The sequence below is a fragment of the Copidosoma floridanum genome, unplaced genomic scaffold (assembly GCF_036245765.1).
Source record: "Copidosoma floridanum isolate Cflo_tuat_1 unplaced genomic scaffold, Cflo_Japanese_pri ptg000007l, whole genome shotgun sequence".
NCBI classification, from domain to species: domain Eukaryota; kingdom Metazoa; phylum Arthropoda; class Insecta; order Hymenoptera; family Encyrtidae; genus Copidosoma; species Copidosoma floridanum.
In genome coordinates, this window is record NW_028321884.1 from 7,326,408 (window position 1) to 7,344,786 (window position 18,379).

General features: G+C 45.6%; 1 protein-coding gene across 1 annotated transcript; it reads right to left on the reverse strand.

Annotated features, from left to right (window-relative positions):
• Positions 1 to 384: 384 nt before the first annotated feature.
• Eyg (eyegone) lies at positions 385 to 17,718 on the reverse strand. Its single transcript, XM_089588890.1, has 6 exons — positions 17,163 to 17,718; positions 11,157 to 11,387; positions 3,160 to 3,300; positions 2,004 to 2,441; positions 1,741 to 1,925; positions 385 to 933 (listed from the first exon to the last, which is right to left on the reverse strand). Exons 1-6 carry the CDS (start codon positions 17,716 to 17,718, stop codon positions 403 to 405), a joined length of 2,082 nt encoding a protein of 693 aa, XP_089445016.1. The 3' UTR covers positions 385 to 402.
• Positions 17,719 to 18,379: the final 661 nt, after the last annotated feature.

An 18,379-nucleotide genomic window follows, 5' to 3' on the forward strand; every position in this document is an offset into this window, starting at 1 on the left:
ACCGGTTCCGCGTACCGCGCGCCCATGGTCAATTATAAGCAATTTCCCGATCGGACGGGTGATAGCCGCGCACTCGAATCGTTTTGCTTACTTCCCGCACGTCGGACCGATTGGCTAAAAAAAAAAAAAAAAAAAAAAAAAAAGTTACAATGAAAAATAATGCCGGAAAACCAAAGAATTGCTCGTGTACGGTAAGCGCATGGGAGCCCTTTTCCGTATACATATATACACACACACCGCAACTAAACGATACGAGTACCTATATAAATAATAGTATGTACAATAACGCTGAAACAGCACCATCGGGTACGAATTTAAAAATAAAAGATATATATATATATATATATATGTATAGTTGTACAGCGAGCGGTCATTGCACTTGAATTGTTTCACAAGTTACGATCAGCGATCGTGTTTGGTGAGTTCGAGGGGCTGCTGGTCCATCCAGCGCTCGCGCCACGCGTTGGGCGAGTCCTGCACCTGTATCTCCTCGTCGTCTTCGTCGTCGGACCTACCCGAGGGGTTCATGGCCCGGGAAACGACGCGCGCGGGCGACGAGGAGCGCCGGCGCGTCCGAGGTCCGTCCTCGTTGGCGAGGAGCTGGCTGATGGCCCGGAAGGCGCTGGGCTTCTGGGGCCGCTCCACCGCGCGGAAGGCGCTCTTCTCCCCGCTGCCCAGGCCCTGCAGGCGAGTCGTCGTGGTCGCCGTCGTCGAGGTGGGTGGTGGTGGCGATGACTGATGATGATGGTGCTGGTGGTGGTGTAGGTGTTGTTGGTGGCTCGGCGCCGCGGATTGTGGGGTCGTTGCTGTCGTGGTTACCGCCGGCTGCTGGAGGTTGCTGCCGCTGCTCGCCGAGTGGTGAGGCGGCGAGCGCTTCAGTAGGTTCATGCGCTGGTGACGACGCCACTTAGCCCGTCTGTTGGAAAACCAAACCTAAGAGTCACGACGTTAGCTCTTGTTAAAAGGCGATCACTCACACGCTTTGCGGGGACTTTTTTTTTTTTTTTTTTTTTTTTTTTTTTTATTCAGTCTACCGAGTAACAATATTGCATCTACCTCGCGTTCGACTGGGGGGTGATTCCAAGATTTCTTCGAGGCAGAGTCGATTCGTTCGTTCATTTCAACCCCTATTGGGGATTTTTTTTTTTTCGGAGACAAGAGCTGGACGAAGCCCCGCATGCATCACGAATTTTGTGTTTTTACTAGGAAGATGTACGTATGGAAAAAAAAAAAAAAGGAAGAGAAACACGAGCTATACGAACGAGAGGCACACGCTCCGACGAGCAGAGCAGAGCCAAAAGGTCACTGAAGTTGCGAGAGAAGATTGACTTTGGTGTTAGGAAACTCGAAACTTTTACGTAGGTGTACATCGCATTGTATACCAGTGCTGTGCCAAAAAGCAGGCATCCCTGCCCCCTTTTTTTCCCCCTCAACACCTACGGAATTACCGATAAGGTGCTCCCGGAGTATAAGATTACGGGTGCTACATGTATACGCGGACAAACTTTGGCTTGCACCGCGATAATATATTCCGAAATTCGCGTTGTTCCAAAGCTCCACCGAAAGTGAGCCTTGACCGCGTCTAGCCTCATCCCCTCCCTCCAGAATATCACACCCAATCCTCGTGGAAAAAAAATCGAGTTCTTGCGGTTCTAGGAAGGTGACACTGTAGGTGTATACTCGGGGGATCGGCCGTGACTCCAAGGTATGCTTGCACGATAATTTATGCGCACAACTCACCTGGACTCTGGCCTCCGAGAGGGACGTCTTCGACGCGAGCCGTTCGCGGGTCGACACGCAGGGGTAGTGCGAGCGCTCAAACTCCTTCTCGAGCTCCTCCAGCTGCTCCGGGCTGAAGGTCGTGCGGTTGCGCCGGAACTTGGGCTGCTCCGAGCCGTCGAGGCTGCCGTCCTCCCCGTCCATGTCTACCAACGAACAACACCTCGAAAATGATCCTCGAGACGCGGGGTGACAACGAAAAAAAAAAAAGGAAAAAAAGTTACCTTGGTGGAGGTAGCCCCTGGCTATGGCGTCCACCGCGTGGAGCGCGTGCTCGGGACTGGCCGCCGCCGCCGCGGCTGCCGCAGCTGCAGCCGCGGCGGCCGACGTCAGGGGTGGCTGGAGTAGCAGGGCCGAGGCGGGGCCCGCGATGCCGGCCGGCAGGCCCCCGGGGAAGAGCCACGGGTGGGCCGGACCCGCAGCCCCCGGCCAGCCAGACTGTTGCTGTGCCACCGACGTCGGCTGTTGCGAGCTCTGCGGCTGAGACTGGGATTGTTGTTGTTGCTGGGCGCTCGAGGTGAAGTACGGGTGGGCGCCCGCGCCCGCGTACAACCCGTAGCCCGCCGCCCTGGCGAACTCGGCGGCTGCCCGCTCCGCTGCCCGGTTGCGCAAGATCCTGTTGATGCTGCTCACCGAGGGTGCCGTCGCGTTGCTGCACACGCCTGTGGAATTTTCACGCTCCCTTTGGTTTTGGTTCGCAGTGATTTTTTTTTTTTTTTTTTTTTTTTTTCATAACGTAGACCGCCCTCGCGTGTGTGTCTCTCGGGAGGAATGTTGGACGAGCAAACGAGTGCTTTGAGGGAAACAAAAATTTGGTACTCGTCCGCTACCCAAACGCGTTTCCAAAGAAAGGGAGTCTCTCGACGGATAATTGATACCCTCGATGTATATATAATATATACACGCTCGACGATTATGCGTTTGTGCTCTCGGTATGTGTACATATTATGGTATAAGTAGGTAGGTGGGTATTTGGTATACCGATTGCTACCGTTGCTGTTTTTTGTAACACACATAATACACGGGTAATGAAAAAAAAAAAAAAAAAAAAAAAAAGAGGGTTTCGCGAAAAATATACAGCGCACAAAACTCAACGATAACACACAGTAATTCATCGTGCGGACCATCTGCGTCCGTATACATATTATATTATGTACATGTGAAAAGAAAAAAGAATAAGAAAAAGAAAACCATACCACGAATGTTTGTTGGTTTGTTTTGTAAATTGTACAGGGCCGAAAAATTTTACACCTTATTGTGCGTAGACATAGACACCGAGTCCGTACATAATACGTCATCCGAAAGTACAATGGTGGATAAAAGAGGTGGACGCATGCACACGCGTAATACAGGTATATAATATATGTATAATGTGCTTACCCTCGGAGATCAATCGCTCCCGGATCTCCCAGGCGAATATGGTGGGGTTCTCCCGCTTGTACTGCTCGATCTTGGAGACTACCGCAGGCGTCGCTACCTTGGGCTTGCTCCCGCCAATGAGGCCTGGTGGGCGGAGGGTGCCTGCAACCAGCGAGAGACCAACGGCGCGTCAAGCCTCTTTCTTTATTGATTATGCACGTTGTACGTGCACACCGTATACTGCAGTTATACCCTATATGCACACGCTACGCGTCTCTCTTATATATATATATATATATATATAAAAGTATTATAATTACGAAAATGTTTCTCTTTTGGTTTTTTTTTTCATTTTTAATTACAAGCAGGATTTTTGGTTTCTACTCTCACTCCCGTGCAACCGCGTCAATTATTGTTCGGTGGGTCACACAACACGCGTGGATCATCAAGTGCCGTGGCAGCGGGTCTTTTCAGCTCCACAGCCTTTTTGCCGCAAAACGGTAGCCGGCACGCAAGCCAGCCAACGAAGGAACCTCGTGTGCATGCGCGAGGAATATATAGACGAAGAAAAAAAAAAAAAAAAAAAGAAAAAAAGAAAAAGAAATTACGCTTTCGTGCATGCTCGTGCTGCCTGCACATCCTTGACGCGCTTCTGAAAAGCCCAGCCAAGCTCCTCTCTATACTCGCACGCATCTCTACGTTGCTATGTATACCGTTATTAATTATTATTATACATAGAGAGAGAAAAAGAAAAAAAAAAAAAAAAAAAAAAAAAAAAGAAAAGAAAATCATGATGATTATGGCGATGGCGTGAGTTGCTGCAACTAAAAGATGAGCTTCGCTTGGCGCTGGCGCAACGTCATGTACAGCGTGCGCTCTCACGGATCAAGTGCGTGCTAATGGGCACACTCCGCGGAATGTCCGGGCAGGCTTGGTCCCCCAACCTAATAAGCCCCTCAATAGTGCTCCCGCTGCAGCTTTTGTTGGCTCCTCGGCTCCACCTACTCGTCCTCGTCCAGTATAGTAGCATTTAATAAAGGAAACCGCACACAAATCGGTCAATTATATCTTGCGTCAGAGGAGAAAAAAAAAAAAAAAAAAAAAAAAAGTTGTAGTGACCTCGCGTGCTCATGAGAATATTTTATATGTATACACACAAGCTCCACCATCCTCGTCGTGTCGCTCCTTCTTTTTTTTCCATTGTGAAAAAAAAACACAAACTATTTGGCCAAGGAAACGGCACGTTTATATGTGTAATGTATCGATGGCTCTTTTTGGGCTGGCTCTCGTTTGCTTCGATTGGCGATCGATTGCCGCGCGAATGCGAGGATATATTATATTACACGCGCCTTTCTTCGCGAGAGCGATTTTCTATAAATGTAATTGAAGATAATGACTGCGACGTGAAATTGTTCTATGCGTGCGTTTTAATAACAACCCCGGGTTTCGTGCATCAGGTGAATTTCAATTGCTTTGCACTCGGCTTACCTTTTATTTATGTACACCATAGGGATTGATCGATTTTTCAAAGAGTGTAAGAGTGTATACCGATAATCGATTTGAGGATTTTTTCTTTCTTGAAAAATGTGCAAGTCTCCCGTCTCGTTTCGCGGTGTGTGTACCTACGTGCTTTTACCGGGTGATTTCTGGCCGCAGGTCACGTATTAAAAATTGTACGGTGCATGTTTTTTTTTTATCCGTTCATGTATAGTTGTTCGCGTGTTCTCCAACTGAATACGGTAGCCGCCGAATATTTACATACCCGTGTGTGTGTGTACCGAGTTAAATGGTGCGAATTAGCATAAATATGTACAAGGTAAGCGGGAGATTTAAAACGCTTTGACTCCCGTCGCTTCTGCAGGAGTCTTTTGTGCGATTATTTATATTTTGAAAACAACTCGCATATGACGAAAGAGGCGAAGGGGAAAAAAAATTGAGATGGTTCGGTTCAACATACCTGCTTATACACTGTCGAGCAGTTACACCGTTTGGACGGAAGAAGGTGTAGTACAACTCAGCCAAGTGGTGTGAAAGATAATAATTTAGCCGAAAAAGTTTGGAGCGCGAAGCTCATCCTAAGAGAAAAAGTAAGACACGAGCCTCCGTGTAAATTCCATTAGAGTCTTGAGACATGGTAATTTCACTTGTATACAAGGTGCCTACGAGTTGAAATGACTTGATTTTCCTCAAGGTGCTTTTTACAGTAATAAATTCCATTTATATATGTTTCTGCTGATCACCGACACATCCAAGCACCCATTAGTATTGTAAGCAAATTACCAATATCGTAGGACCCGTTTACACTGTGAGTATACATCCAGTAAGTATGCGTACTTTATGCCTATTGTAATAATTTTACACGTTTTTTTTTTTTTTTTTTTTCTGTTTGTACATACCATACGCACGTTACACGTGTAAATTCTTATCTTTTGTACCACTTGGCTGAGTTGCTACATTTTGTAACACTTGACTGCTACTGTAAAGCTGTACTTTATACTGTGCTCTCCTTTATCAAAATTATAAAAGAAAATTACGAGTGATGTCTTTGCGGAGGTTGTTTTTTTTTTCGTCATTTTTTTGCTTTTGTTGTTTGGTGATCATAATTTTGCACAACTTGTTTTTTTTTTTCGGCCCGTCGTAGAAATGGTCAAAGGGGGAGAAGGGAGAGAAACCTTAGATAAAAATCATAATCCAATAAATAGTGCACAACTCTGGGCAACCAAAGCTTCGGTCTATCAGTTCGTTCTCTCTCTCTCTCTCTCTCTCTCTTCATGTATTTCACACCTTCCTCGCTCACATGATTAACTGTAGTCACATCAAAGGGAGGAAAAAGAAGATCCCGCAAAAAAATACACGCGTTACCCCTTGCCTCCGACTATTTTTCAGAGGCTTCCGTAAAAATGTACATAAAATAAAAAAATATATTCCGTCGAGCAGTGCGTGATTAAATTTACTTTTATTGTTGCGGTGACGTTTCGTTTGAAAAGCGTATCAAAACGCACGAAACTTTTATGTCGAAAATGTGATCATCGACGTTTCAAACATTTTACGGTGTTTTTTTTTTTTTTTTTTTTTTTTTTCAACCGATGACCCACTCCAACGTACACGCATTAATGTTTTACATGATTATTTTTTTCATTCGTACATGACTCGTGTCCAGAAACGTCATTTAAATCGTCATCGGTTCGAAAACCGCAAAACCGACCGAAACATCGTGCCAAATGTAAATTGATCGTCTTGAGCATTGACTGTCTCCTTTGGTTAGCTACATAAATGCTATGAAAGTTTTTCAAAAGTATTTCAACAAAAGTAATATTTTCATTGCAAAGAGATGATACACGATAAAAGATAAACCAAGCACTGGAAAATTTTGGTTTGTCTTTTGAAACGCTTTTCGTGCAAATCGAATTTCATACGCACAATTTGCACGACGAGTAGTTGTAAAACTCATCGATGTAATTCGTGCTCTAAACCACACTGTAACTCACGAGAAAAAATTTTTCTTGCTTCTTTTTCGAGGCTTATTACGGTACTTACAAGAAGTAACGCTCAAGAAAGTGAAATAAAAAAAATGGGGGCGAGTAAAAAATACGTAGAGAAGGTTAGTGATGAAATAAAAAAAAAAAAAGCAAGCGAGCGAGAGGGGAGGTGGAGGAGAGAAATCGATCTTAGCGATTTCAATCAAGAAGGGATATTGCGTTTGGGCTCGAGCCCACAGGAGCATCGTTGTAAAGCTGTTAGGTGTTAGCGTTAAAAAAAAGAAAATAAAATAAAAAAAAGAAAAAAGAGCGATCGCAAAGCGCGTCCGGAATGCGGGCTTCATTCAATTGGATTATAGGCTCTTGCGCTTAAATGTAGGTACGTGCAGACAGGCACACATGCATATACATGTATGACTACACGTACGTGCTCACAATATTGTGTAAATCATGTACAAGCGCATATATGCACGTACCCCTTTACGTATGTGTGTTGGATACGTGACGAAAAACATGTTTCACGTCTATATGCAGCCTAGCTTTGTTCAACGAAAAATATGTATAGTATGAGTACGTACAAGTGTATACAAAGTAAAACTGATTGACGAATCGTCGACTTAACGCGGTTAAACGTGTACATGCACCCTTGTCATATGGAGTGGATGAAAAATTTGTGTATGATTTCGAAAATCGGTGTAATATTTGTTTCAAAGATGGGCATTACATATAGTTATAATGAAAAATCGGCAAGAAACTCTTTACAATAACAAGGTGTAACTCACTTATTTCGGCCCTTCCCAGTTTTTCGACACGTTTTGCGCCCAACTTGGTAAAATTTTAATTAGATTTTTTATTTATTGTAGTTTGGATTGTGTCCATCACCACGTAGGTCCTTCCCCACTATAACTTCGTATTTTTAGTTTGGGAATTTTTCGTAACACTTGTAATGAAAAAATGTACAACATGTAGTATATGTATACTTGTACACCTCAGGTGTCAAAATCCACATTTGTTAAACAGTATTACCTGTTTGGCTGGTGATGAATCTGTATATATTTTATTACAGGAGAAGAGGAGGAATGGGGTAGTTTTTATGAAATCGCTCACACATATACATATACGATCCATATTGATAAAAAGATCGGCCTCTTCACCCCTGAATGAATGAGATAACAAAGAAGAAGAAGAAAACAAAAAGAGTCCACCGAGCGCGCGATTATGCTAATTAATGAGCTGCTAAGCGGAGAGAAATAGCGCACTCGCTGGCGCGGGGCCACTGGGGCCAAATGAATAATAGGGGGAATGCGGGCCCGCAGACGCGAGATGCTATCGGCAAAAGCTCAAGGCATACACACAGAGAGAGAGAGAGGGAAGGGCCGAAAAAAAAAAAAAAAAAAAAAAAAAGGGAAAAAACTCGGCGCAACCCCTCGAGATTGATCTTCGCGGCGTTAAGTAATTGGCCGGCCGATTACGGCGCATTATATTATAATATAATACATACACTTCCCTGCAGCGCGCGCCTCACCACCACTACCACCGAAGGAGCTGTTTTTTTTTTTTTTTTTTGCATATACCGTCTATACATATATCTCCTTTGCTTTTCCCCCCTCGCTCCTACCGAGAAAGGGTGACGACGAGATGAAGACATTACACCTCGGACCCCGAACGACTCGACAGCGACTTCTCGGCGCAAGTGCAAGGATGAGAGATACATATATATATACATGCGCAGTGCAGCGAGCGGGAGCGCGCGCCCAACCAAACGGGATTTTTACGAGCCGGTCGTAAAGTTAACGAGGAGAGCGAGCCCCTACATATATATATATACATGCGATGAACCGGCGCTCTCTCGAGGAACCCCCCCCCCACTCCCCGGGATCTCTTGTTTTTTCGGCTCCTTCTCCCTCTTCTTATCTCCTTTGCGACTTTTTTTTCTCCCCCTCGAGCTGAATCTCAAACGAAGAGCTCTCCGCGGCGCGTCGACGGACGGAAAGAGCGACTTTTGCCAACTCGGCCATTAGGAGCGACAAATTCGGACCGACTCCGGAACGCATGTACACACACGTGTGCGCAAGCAGGTATTATAATGTACTCCTTACAATTGGGGGGGGGGGATGAAAAAATGTGAAAGCGCGCAAAAAGAGTCGTTGGTTGGCGGACGGATGTGCGTGCCATGATGATGATATTCCCCGGAGGATCGCAGATGGCCGGTGTGCGAGTACAAGCGCGGATGTGTCGAAATGGACGTTTAATTCTTTAGGAATGGGGGTGCATGGGCGTGTGTACGGGGGAGAACAATAATAATCTTCGGGGGATCGCGTGAAAATCGAAACGCGCTCGTGCTACGCGATAATAAAAGCGGCTGACGTTTCTGGGCGCGCGGGCAGTAAAAGCCGCGAACACGACATCACGCGGACATGGCGCGTGGGACCTTCGGAAGGGACCTATGCTCGTACAGCAAACTGCTCCACGGAGTTATCCGGAAGGGGTCGGGGGGGGGGAAAGACCAGGTGGAGGGACGCGAAAAATCTCGACACCTCGAAGCGAGCATCTCCCGATACCGCGTACACACACTGTGTATATGGGAAAACGAAGCGCTCGTAAAAGCGCGCGAAATTCGAAAGTAAGAGACCGCTCCTCTTCTCGTTCCCTCTTTTTTGTTTTTTGTTTTCGTTTCTGCTCTCAACAGCTCGTATAACCAATACGCCCCAGCTGTGCTTCCTTTTTTTTTTCTCTTCTCTTGCACTGCTCGGGGGGCTTGTATAAAACGGCCGTTAACGCGCGAAAAACTTCCGGTAACAAGACGGGCTAACGAGCTTGCGAACGTGAGCATATTCTTCTGTTCTGACGGCCGATGCTCCGGTGATGGCTGGGCCTGTAATTTCGCGGGTAACTGACTGGTGGTGCTTTCGTGCTTTTTGCGCCCGAGACAAGGGGGATACATACAATGGGGGAGTCTCTCGGTAATCGGCCGTTAAAACGACGCCTATTCGCCCGTTGGAATGTACCTTACGTGTTGTGTCATAATGTGTTTTGCGCGAGAGTAACTTTGCCGTGTCTCTTTCGAGAAAAGTGTAATTTCCACTCTCAAGCTATACCACCTCGTCCGAGAATCTTTCTCTTCTGTTTGGCAGCTTTGTTCTATACACGCGTATAAGACTTGGGGGCAATTATTTTATCGATTTTTCAGCGCGTTTTGCCCCGACCCAAGGGCACTTTTATTGCTGAAATTATTTTTTATCTGCCACTGTTCACAATACCATGCATTGAGAAATAATTTTTTTTCTGGCAAATACGGACCTATACATTTAAATAGTTTTTTTTTTTTTTTTTTTTTTAGCATCATCGAGTAATAAAATTTACCAGTAAAATATTTTAAACAATATTATGTGACATGACTCTACATGAAGTTATTAGAAAATAAAAGAAAACTTTATATACTGGAATCAAATGTTAATCACTTGAGAAGTCTATAGTTTAATTTTTAGACTTTGGCAATTTTTTTCGTAAAAGTCGTACGTTTATTAGTATTTCATAAATATTTAAACGTGTTTGTACTTTGCGAGTCAAGTTATAATTCATAGCAAGTATTCCATTTTTTATAATAGCACGGGGTCACATATAGCCACTCCATGACTTGTAAAAAAAAAAAAAAAAAAAAAAAAAAAAAAAAAAAAAAAAAAAAAAAAAAAAAAAAAAAATTGTTTAACCCAGTTGTTACGTACGATTCAGATGACCGCTATTTTTTTATGTTCTTTCGTGAATTTTTCAACATTTGTACACTCCTGTCTCAAACAGCACAAGTTTCAGATATAACGAGCGACTAGCGCAAGTAAGCAGTTATCGAAACGACAAAGTGAAAAATACTTGAAACGACGACGCAATGCAGATTTCACTTTGTAATTTCCTGCGACAAACTTTCGAAATGATACATCTCGCGTTAAGATATCGAGACGTATCAAGGAATTCTCGACGACATCAAAGATATTGTCGCGTACCTATACATAAAAAGACATAAAAATGAAACAATACCGCGATATGTCTCTGTGTATGTGTATTTGCATACGTAATTCTAATCGATTTTAACGAGACTGTTTCTCACGAACTGCGACACTCGTACGATAAACAGACCGCATTATTTCCTAATTAGCCGCGGATCTCGGAATTACAAATAAAAAAAATAATGATAAATAAATAAAACAGCCTCATACGCGCTTATAAATTAGCTCTCGTGTTAAAATGATTATACTTATCCCGTAAAAAACGAGCGAATCAAATCGGCAAGCGAGACACGATCGTAAATTGCGCCGCTACACCCCAACACTGCAGCGGTAACTCGTGATCTGTGCGTTTGTAGGCATATACTGGTTGTAAACATGTACATGTCATCAAGTGTATAAATGTACTTATGCATTACAGTGAGTGCAGGTGACAAGGTGTATAGAGAGAACGAACACTTGAGTACCTATATATATATATATATATATATATATATATATATATATATGTGTATGGTGTATAATGACGAGTTCGTCTCACCCAAAAGTTTGGTGACTACGGCGCCTTGCTGGTTGAGCGATAAAACGTGACTGGCCAGGTCGTTGTAGTGCCGGAGGGCCCCCAGGCCGTGTGACAGCTCGAGCATCCGTTGCCTCGTCGCGCCCCCGGCGCTGTTGTTGACGTTGTTGCTGGTGGTGGTGCTGCCTGCGACTCCGCCACCTCCGCTGCTGTTCCCAAACAGGCTGGCTCCGCAGTTTGGTAGCCCGATACCTGCAATCGTTGCACTACGTGAGATTTGTCTTTTTTCGTTTAAAAGTTACGCTTTGCTTGCATGCATAGAGTTATAGTTTAATTATTTCGCAGGTACAGGTGTACACGATACAAATGATATTCATCCAACGAATCGAGGTGAGACAAATCCATGTATACCTTGGGGTAAAAGCTCGTGAATTTCGTATGAAGCTTTTTCGCACGCACACAACACAATATAACTATATGTTTGACGTTTGTCAATATGCTGGGATGTGGGTATGGATACAAAGCTCGGGCCGAACAATAAAAAAAAAAAAAAAAAAAAACTTAACGATCCGAGCCCCGGTGTGTGCATGGCTTATCCGAGCAGAAATCGGTGAATTAAGGCACGGGTGTATAATGCAATTTATACTCATATAGTGTCCACTGGTTGCGTTTTGGCCAAAAGACGCAGCAGTTTCGTTTATTTTGCTGCAGACGCGCGCCTCTCCTCGGCAAATCGGGAGTCGGACTTTTTTTTTTTTTTTTTCCTCCCGATTTTCGTCGTTTAATGCCTCGTAAAGTAGCCGGAATGGCTTCGCATTCGCTCCAGCGCAAGAGAGTGGGACAACCGAGAGGAAAAAAAAAAAAAAAAAAAAAGAAAAAAAACAGAGATGGAAAAAAAAGGTGGGTCAAAAAAACGCAATCAAAGTGTGTAAAGGTATGGGCATCGTGCGTAAAAAAAAGGGGGGAAAGAGAGAGAGAGAGAGCGTCGAAAATTTGATTACCACACAGTTAATTTGGTTTTATGCCTTCCGTTATCCGCGGGTATGGGTATACCTGTATGACGTAGCGAAAGGGAAAAATAAGAGGCCTAAGTGAAAGAGATACGATCTCCCTCCCAGTGACTTTCTGGATTAAGTATATATATACCCACACTCACACACACAATTTTGCGGGTAAAAAACGTCATGTGCAACCGTATTGTTTTTAACCATATTTAAACGTGTACACGCGTATATACGTAGGCATAGGCATGAGGTATTGTATCTTCCAAGAAGGCACCTCCGTCATCAAGTTTACGTAATTTCGACCGGTTGGATGATAAAAATCGACAAATTTCCGCTAATCGTTCCAATATATAATATACCTACACCTATGTGGTTTGGCCAATACAACAAGGAGTCGCGCATTAGTCAGGAATCTCGGGCATCCAACGTCCGACGCACGTGCAACACGGGCTAATGTATAGGCTAATACAATAATGGCACGTTATAGGTATGGGTCCCCCCGTACATATAGTTTTGTGTTGTTTAGCCTCGGCTTTTAAAAAGTCCATATATAATAATAATAATAATAATAATAATGTATAGGGAGCATATTAGATTGCACGAGTATATACTTGAAACCCGGTGTTTAGCGCGGCGGGGACCATAATTTTTCGAGAAAATAAGCTCGTGCGCGCGACGCGTATACATACAAAATATCCGGGAACAGGGGGCGTCAGGGAGGGGGGACCCAAAAAAGCAGCAGCGCCGAGGTTTGTGTATCTTGTGCAAGTCAGCGGTTAAATGATTAAAGAGGAACCCAAGCCTTTATGTATATATATATATACACGCACGGGAAGGGGGGGGGTAGGAAAAAAGGTAAACGATTTGGCACGCTCGAGCGAAAGTTTAATTTGTCCTGGACACGCTTCTTCGATTATAAATGATTTTTTCAGGTTAAATCCGAGAGAGACCGCCCCCGTCTGTCTTCCCTCCTCCTAGAAACAATGACGAATACGCAGTCATGATTGCTCGATTGATGCGGCCCCTCCACCTCATCCTCCGTCCTAAATAGGTGTATGTATGTATGTATACACATGGGCCCCGCAAAGGAGAGAGGCTGCGCGCTCCTTTCGGCTCCAGTAACGCACGCGTGCATTGTCCGATTGAATATCGGGTACGCAGCCGCGTGGGCGTGAGCGCGTGTAAATCAGAAGGAAGGGTCTCCCCGCGTTATCCGCGTGCTACCGGGAAAGCGAGAATAAAAAATATACATAGTGAGTGGCCAACCACGTATATAGGGTAGCTGTATAATATATATTGTTCTAGAGTTTCGGTGCACATGTATATATAGGTGTTGCCTGGAAGGATATCGTGCTATATTGGCCTTGACTGACGCGCGCGCGTGTGTGTGTTTCGTTTCAGGCCCCTCGGATATGTCGACGCTTTTGTTGCAGACGAGCCAAGGAACAAAAGTATGACAATGTGTATATATTATACACGTATAGGGTCCAGCGAAGGATGCGAGCACGAGAGAGAGAGAGAGATGAATTTGTTCCGTATGGCCTATCTCCCGAGACAATTAATCGCCTCTGCGGACAGTACTATGCCTATAACAGCGATCGCGAGGAAACTTCAATCGTTTCCTTTTCTCTGATGGTTCTTTCGTTTGCACTCTCTGATGTGTGTAACAGAGCGGAGAGCTATATAGGTACGTATAATCCACGGATAATCGAGACCGCTGCTGCCGATGCTCTCTCGCAAATGTAGTTACAAGTATCGTGGATACATGTGCACACATATATATACGTGTTGGAGGGTGTGTCGATCGGTATATTGGCCCGGGAGTGGATGCAGTAGTGGTACAGGGTACATTATATATACACGAGAGATATATAATATGTATATATAATTGGAAGGACGACTAATTGGGATACATATATAGGCACGGCTAACTATGTAGAGCACCGAAGCGAGAGGAGGAGGTGCAGGACAGTCGTCCAATTCTCTGGGCGTTGTATCTATATGTATATATATATATGTATATACACGGGGTCCGTATACAATGTACATATATATACCGGTGGGCTCTCTGCTAATTGAAATGCCTCGCGTGTCGCTTGTCCGCGCAGCGCTTGATTTAATCACGCGGAGGCAATAAAATCCTCCTCCCTCTCTCCCTCTTTCTGTCCGGAGACATCCTTTCCGTGATTCCGAGGTGGCTCACGCACTTTTCAGCGCCCGTGTGTACGTATATATATGCGAGTGGATGCTTTTTCGGGATCGGCGTCCAACGAATCAATTGTACATGAAAGAGGGAGGGGGAAAGAGAGCTGCTTCTGCCGTTGCCTTCTTCATCCTCCCATTTATTATTCGGTCGTTCGCGCCTTTTCAGCTCGATTCCCCCCGCGCTCGGGCTGGGCGACGTGCGGTGAGAAATTTCACAGGGGACGCCGATTGAGGCATTTATCATGAAGGATGGCTATTTAATTACCGTGAATATTTATGGGCCCCACTCCACCCCTCTTTCTCTCCAAGTATCGCATACACACGTATATACCTGCTTTCTTCGACGTTTATAATATCTACCTGTATAAATATCCATATCGTATATTAGCAACCCTCCCCCTTATTTATCATTAGGGGTATATTATAATATATACAAGTACGAGTAGCCCGTTGCCATTGTCGCAGGGGCGATATTTTTTTCATTTCCTCCGACTCACGTTTGTTTGTTTCCAACGAGTGGACAGGTTGTCCCCGTACTGCATTACCCAAAGGGCCCCGAAGATCCCATCGGGAAATGCTTTAATGAAAATATTAAGGCCCCCCCCCCTCTCGAAGAAGCAGCCGTGACTCATTTCCGCGACTGCAATAACACTGGCGCCGTAAAATCAGGGAGGGAGGAAAATAAAAGCCACCAGTGATGGTCGAGTGAAGGGAGTAAAATGCGCGCTCTTAAGGACCCGACATTCGCTCCTTGAGCCACACGAGGTACGGTCGGCGATGCTCATCCGAAAATCAAATCGCCGAACAATCCTCGGCTCGTAAAGGCTCTCCACGCAATATCGTACCCACCCACCCCTTGTACGCGCATATCTACGCGAGCGATCAACGCTCTCTCTCTCTCGATATACCTATACCGTGTACATAATATAAAGTCCCGATGATGGCTGTGACGGTGTGTGTAGGTATATACCTCCCGTGCAAATCCGCTTTGAAAGCTCACACCAGCGGCAAACGACGTACAAATCCAAGACAAAGTACTCGGCATTTACGATCTCTCCCCCTCGCCACTGTCACCTTCGTATAATATCCTGCTTCTTCTTTACTCAAACACATACACACAAAAGTGTTGTAGTTGTGTACGCACTTGTACATATGTATTATTATATATATATATACATACAGATGGCAAAAGTGTGGACGGCTGCAAAAGGCCCGAGCGATGATACCTATCTCTCTCTCTGCTGCTCAATTATCTTTGATTCCAAGGGGGGGGGGACTCGCGTATACCCCCGCATCAGCTCTCGCCACCTTGTAATTTAGATTATCTCTCTGCGGGCAGAGTCGTGTGTGTGTGTGTGCGTGCGTGCGAGGGCACCCGAAAAATAGCACCTCGCTTAACCAAAAGAGAACATGGAAAAAAAAAAAAAAAAAAAAAAAAGAAAAATGAAGCTCCAAAGACGGACAAGAAGGAGAAGAGGAACGAGGAGGAGACAGCCGGTATGTTCGTATATACAAATGTGGCGCAATAGTGTTGGCAATCGGGTGATCGCTATCGTTAATTAATTACAGGCCGATTGTATTTATGCGATGCGCCCAGCGCCACAGTGTAAACACCAACACACGGGTGTTTCGGCTTGGGTCTTTTTTTTTTTTTTTTTTTTATTTATATATGCCTACGCATATGGGTATAGATACGTGCGCGACCCGCACCGATGCTCATGAAATATTCATTGTCTCGTGTGTGTATGTGTGTTATAATTCCGTTAAGGGACATGTGTTATATCACACTCTCGATCGACGCCCCTCTCTTTTTGTCTGGCTCGCGCAGCCCACTGCAATTATATTGTATATAATATGTACCTCCACACGCGCGCGCACACGTGTACATATGCTTATAATCGCCGTGTAATTGTCGCTCGCGCTAAATTAACTTCGTTTATAGATAAGAAAAGCGAATAAGTACGGGTTTATATTATTATACACATATGGGTGTTATGTATATTATACCCACCATGTGACGTACAATGCGTATATGCATGTATGTATTTATAATGTACATGAGGTGCATAACCCGTATATATATATACGTGTCACATGTGCGGCCCTTCGAATCTCGAGAGTGAATTATCGCTCTATTACCTCTGGCTCTCGCGCCGCGAGATCGGAAAATCGGTAGCCGACTAATCGTCGGTACCTACATAATATGTGAGCGCGATAATACAGCGCTGTATACAATCGCTACTAATGCCACAGCGTAAATATCGAGCTTTGCACTCAACGGCTATATGAATAAAAAAAAAGAAAGAAAGAAACACCCTATGTACATAATTTATACATATATCGGTTTTGCTACTTACGTACTATACACCGTCTTCCCCATGACGCGCGATCGAGATAATGGATTAGCTGTATTACCCAAGTCTCGTATACTTATGCCGATTGTTATGATACTCTCATGCATGAGGGGAAATATTATTTCTGCGACCAAGTGGTCGGTAGGTCGCGACCAATTACTGTGTATATACAGCGTATACTATACACCTCGTGGAAATAATCTGCCGATGTGCCGATGGATATCGAGGTAAAAAGTAAAAAAGACAGCAGCGAGGGTATTCGAAAAGGAAGACAATGGGTGAAAAACTCGCGAGAGATTTACGAAATCGGCACGCTTCGCTTATTCCTCACGCCTCCCCAAGCCGATAAATCACGGGTGGCTGCAGGGTGGGAGACACCATTTAAAATTCTATTTTACACATAATAAATGTATGTGCGGGGGGGGGGGACACTCGATCAAGCGGATACAGTTGAAATAACCTACCGTCGATGAGCTGCGGAGGTATGGGCAGGTGGTGGTGGTGGCGGTGCTGGTGATGCACCAAGGGGGCAGCCGTCGGATGGGCGGACGGAGTCTGTTGTTCCCAGGGCCGGGCGACGCTCGGCTGCTGCTGCGACTGTTCGTCCCGGCAAAAGCCCCCCGACTTTTTACCAACCACCAGCACCGGCGGTGGCGTCGACTCGTCCTCGTGCACGCTACTCCGGCTACTGTTGCTGTTGCTCCGACTGCTCCTGCCGCTCGAGTTGTTCAGGCTACCACTGCTGTTGTTGTTGTTGTTGTTGTTGTTGTTGTTGTTTGTCTCGTCGACGCGGCGGTGCAGCCGTTGGGGGGTCGCGGGGGGCTGTGCAGTGGCGGGCGTCGCGGGACTACTGCTACCGGGCGCCGTGACCGCGAGGACCGTGGCCGCGTGTTGTACCGCCTGGGCGAGGGCCGCACCGCTGGCCAGCCTCTCCTCGAGGAGCATGTCCGTCCCCGGCGCGGGCCTGTTTGCTTCCTCGGCTTGTCCCGGTGCTGGCGTCGCGAGCCCGCCGCCTATCATCATCTGCGACCCAAACCAGCGCGCGCACAACCCGACGATCACGATGCCCGTCGCTCCGCGTCTCTTAGCGCATCCTCCCCAACTCTCAATGTCAATCGACTTTCCTATATATATATATATACGTACACGAGATCACTATAATATATATATATATATATACGTATATGTATATACTTTCACAGAATCACCACGCGTATACGAGTGGCATGGGTGTGTCTGGCCACTGCGACTGTTACTACTACTACTACTACTACTACACAACTGTTGGTTAAGTATAATATACGGGGGGACCGAACTACTGGTTGATGTGCTACTGCTGGAGGAACGAGCGCCCGACACTCTCTGAGGCGGTAGGTGCTCGCCTCGGGTAATCGATGCCTGCACCGGTAACCGGCACGAGAGGAAGAAGAAGAAGAAGAAGAAGAAGAAGAGATAGGTTGGTTGGTCGGGTAGGTAGGAGGAGGTGGGGGAGGGGGGGGGGAGAGAGAGAGAGCGCGAAAGGGCAGTGGAGGCGCGCTCAGGCTTGCGCATATCCGCGAGCTGCCTACCTGCCTGCCTCGCCGACCTACCTCTACCCATATCTACCCTGCCACTCTCGGTATCTGCCCGTACGACACGCATACTAACGCCTGCGTGAACACTTACACCATGGTCGCGCGGT

Coding starts and splice junctions, on each gene's coding strand:
- Eyg (XM_089588890.1), bottom strand. CDS start 17,718: ATGATAGGCGGCGGGCTCGCGACGCCAGCACCGGGACAAGCCGAGGAA. Junction 3,301..11,156: donor CGTAGTCACCAAACTTTTGG/GTGAGACGAACT, acceptor CGCTGGTTGCAG/GCACCCTCCGCCCACCAGGC. Junction 934..1,740: donor TCTCGGAGGCCAGAGTCCAG/GTGAGTTGTGCG, acceptor CGTGACTCTTAG/GTTTGGTTTTCCAACAGACG.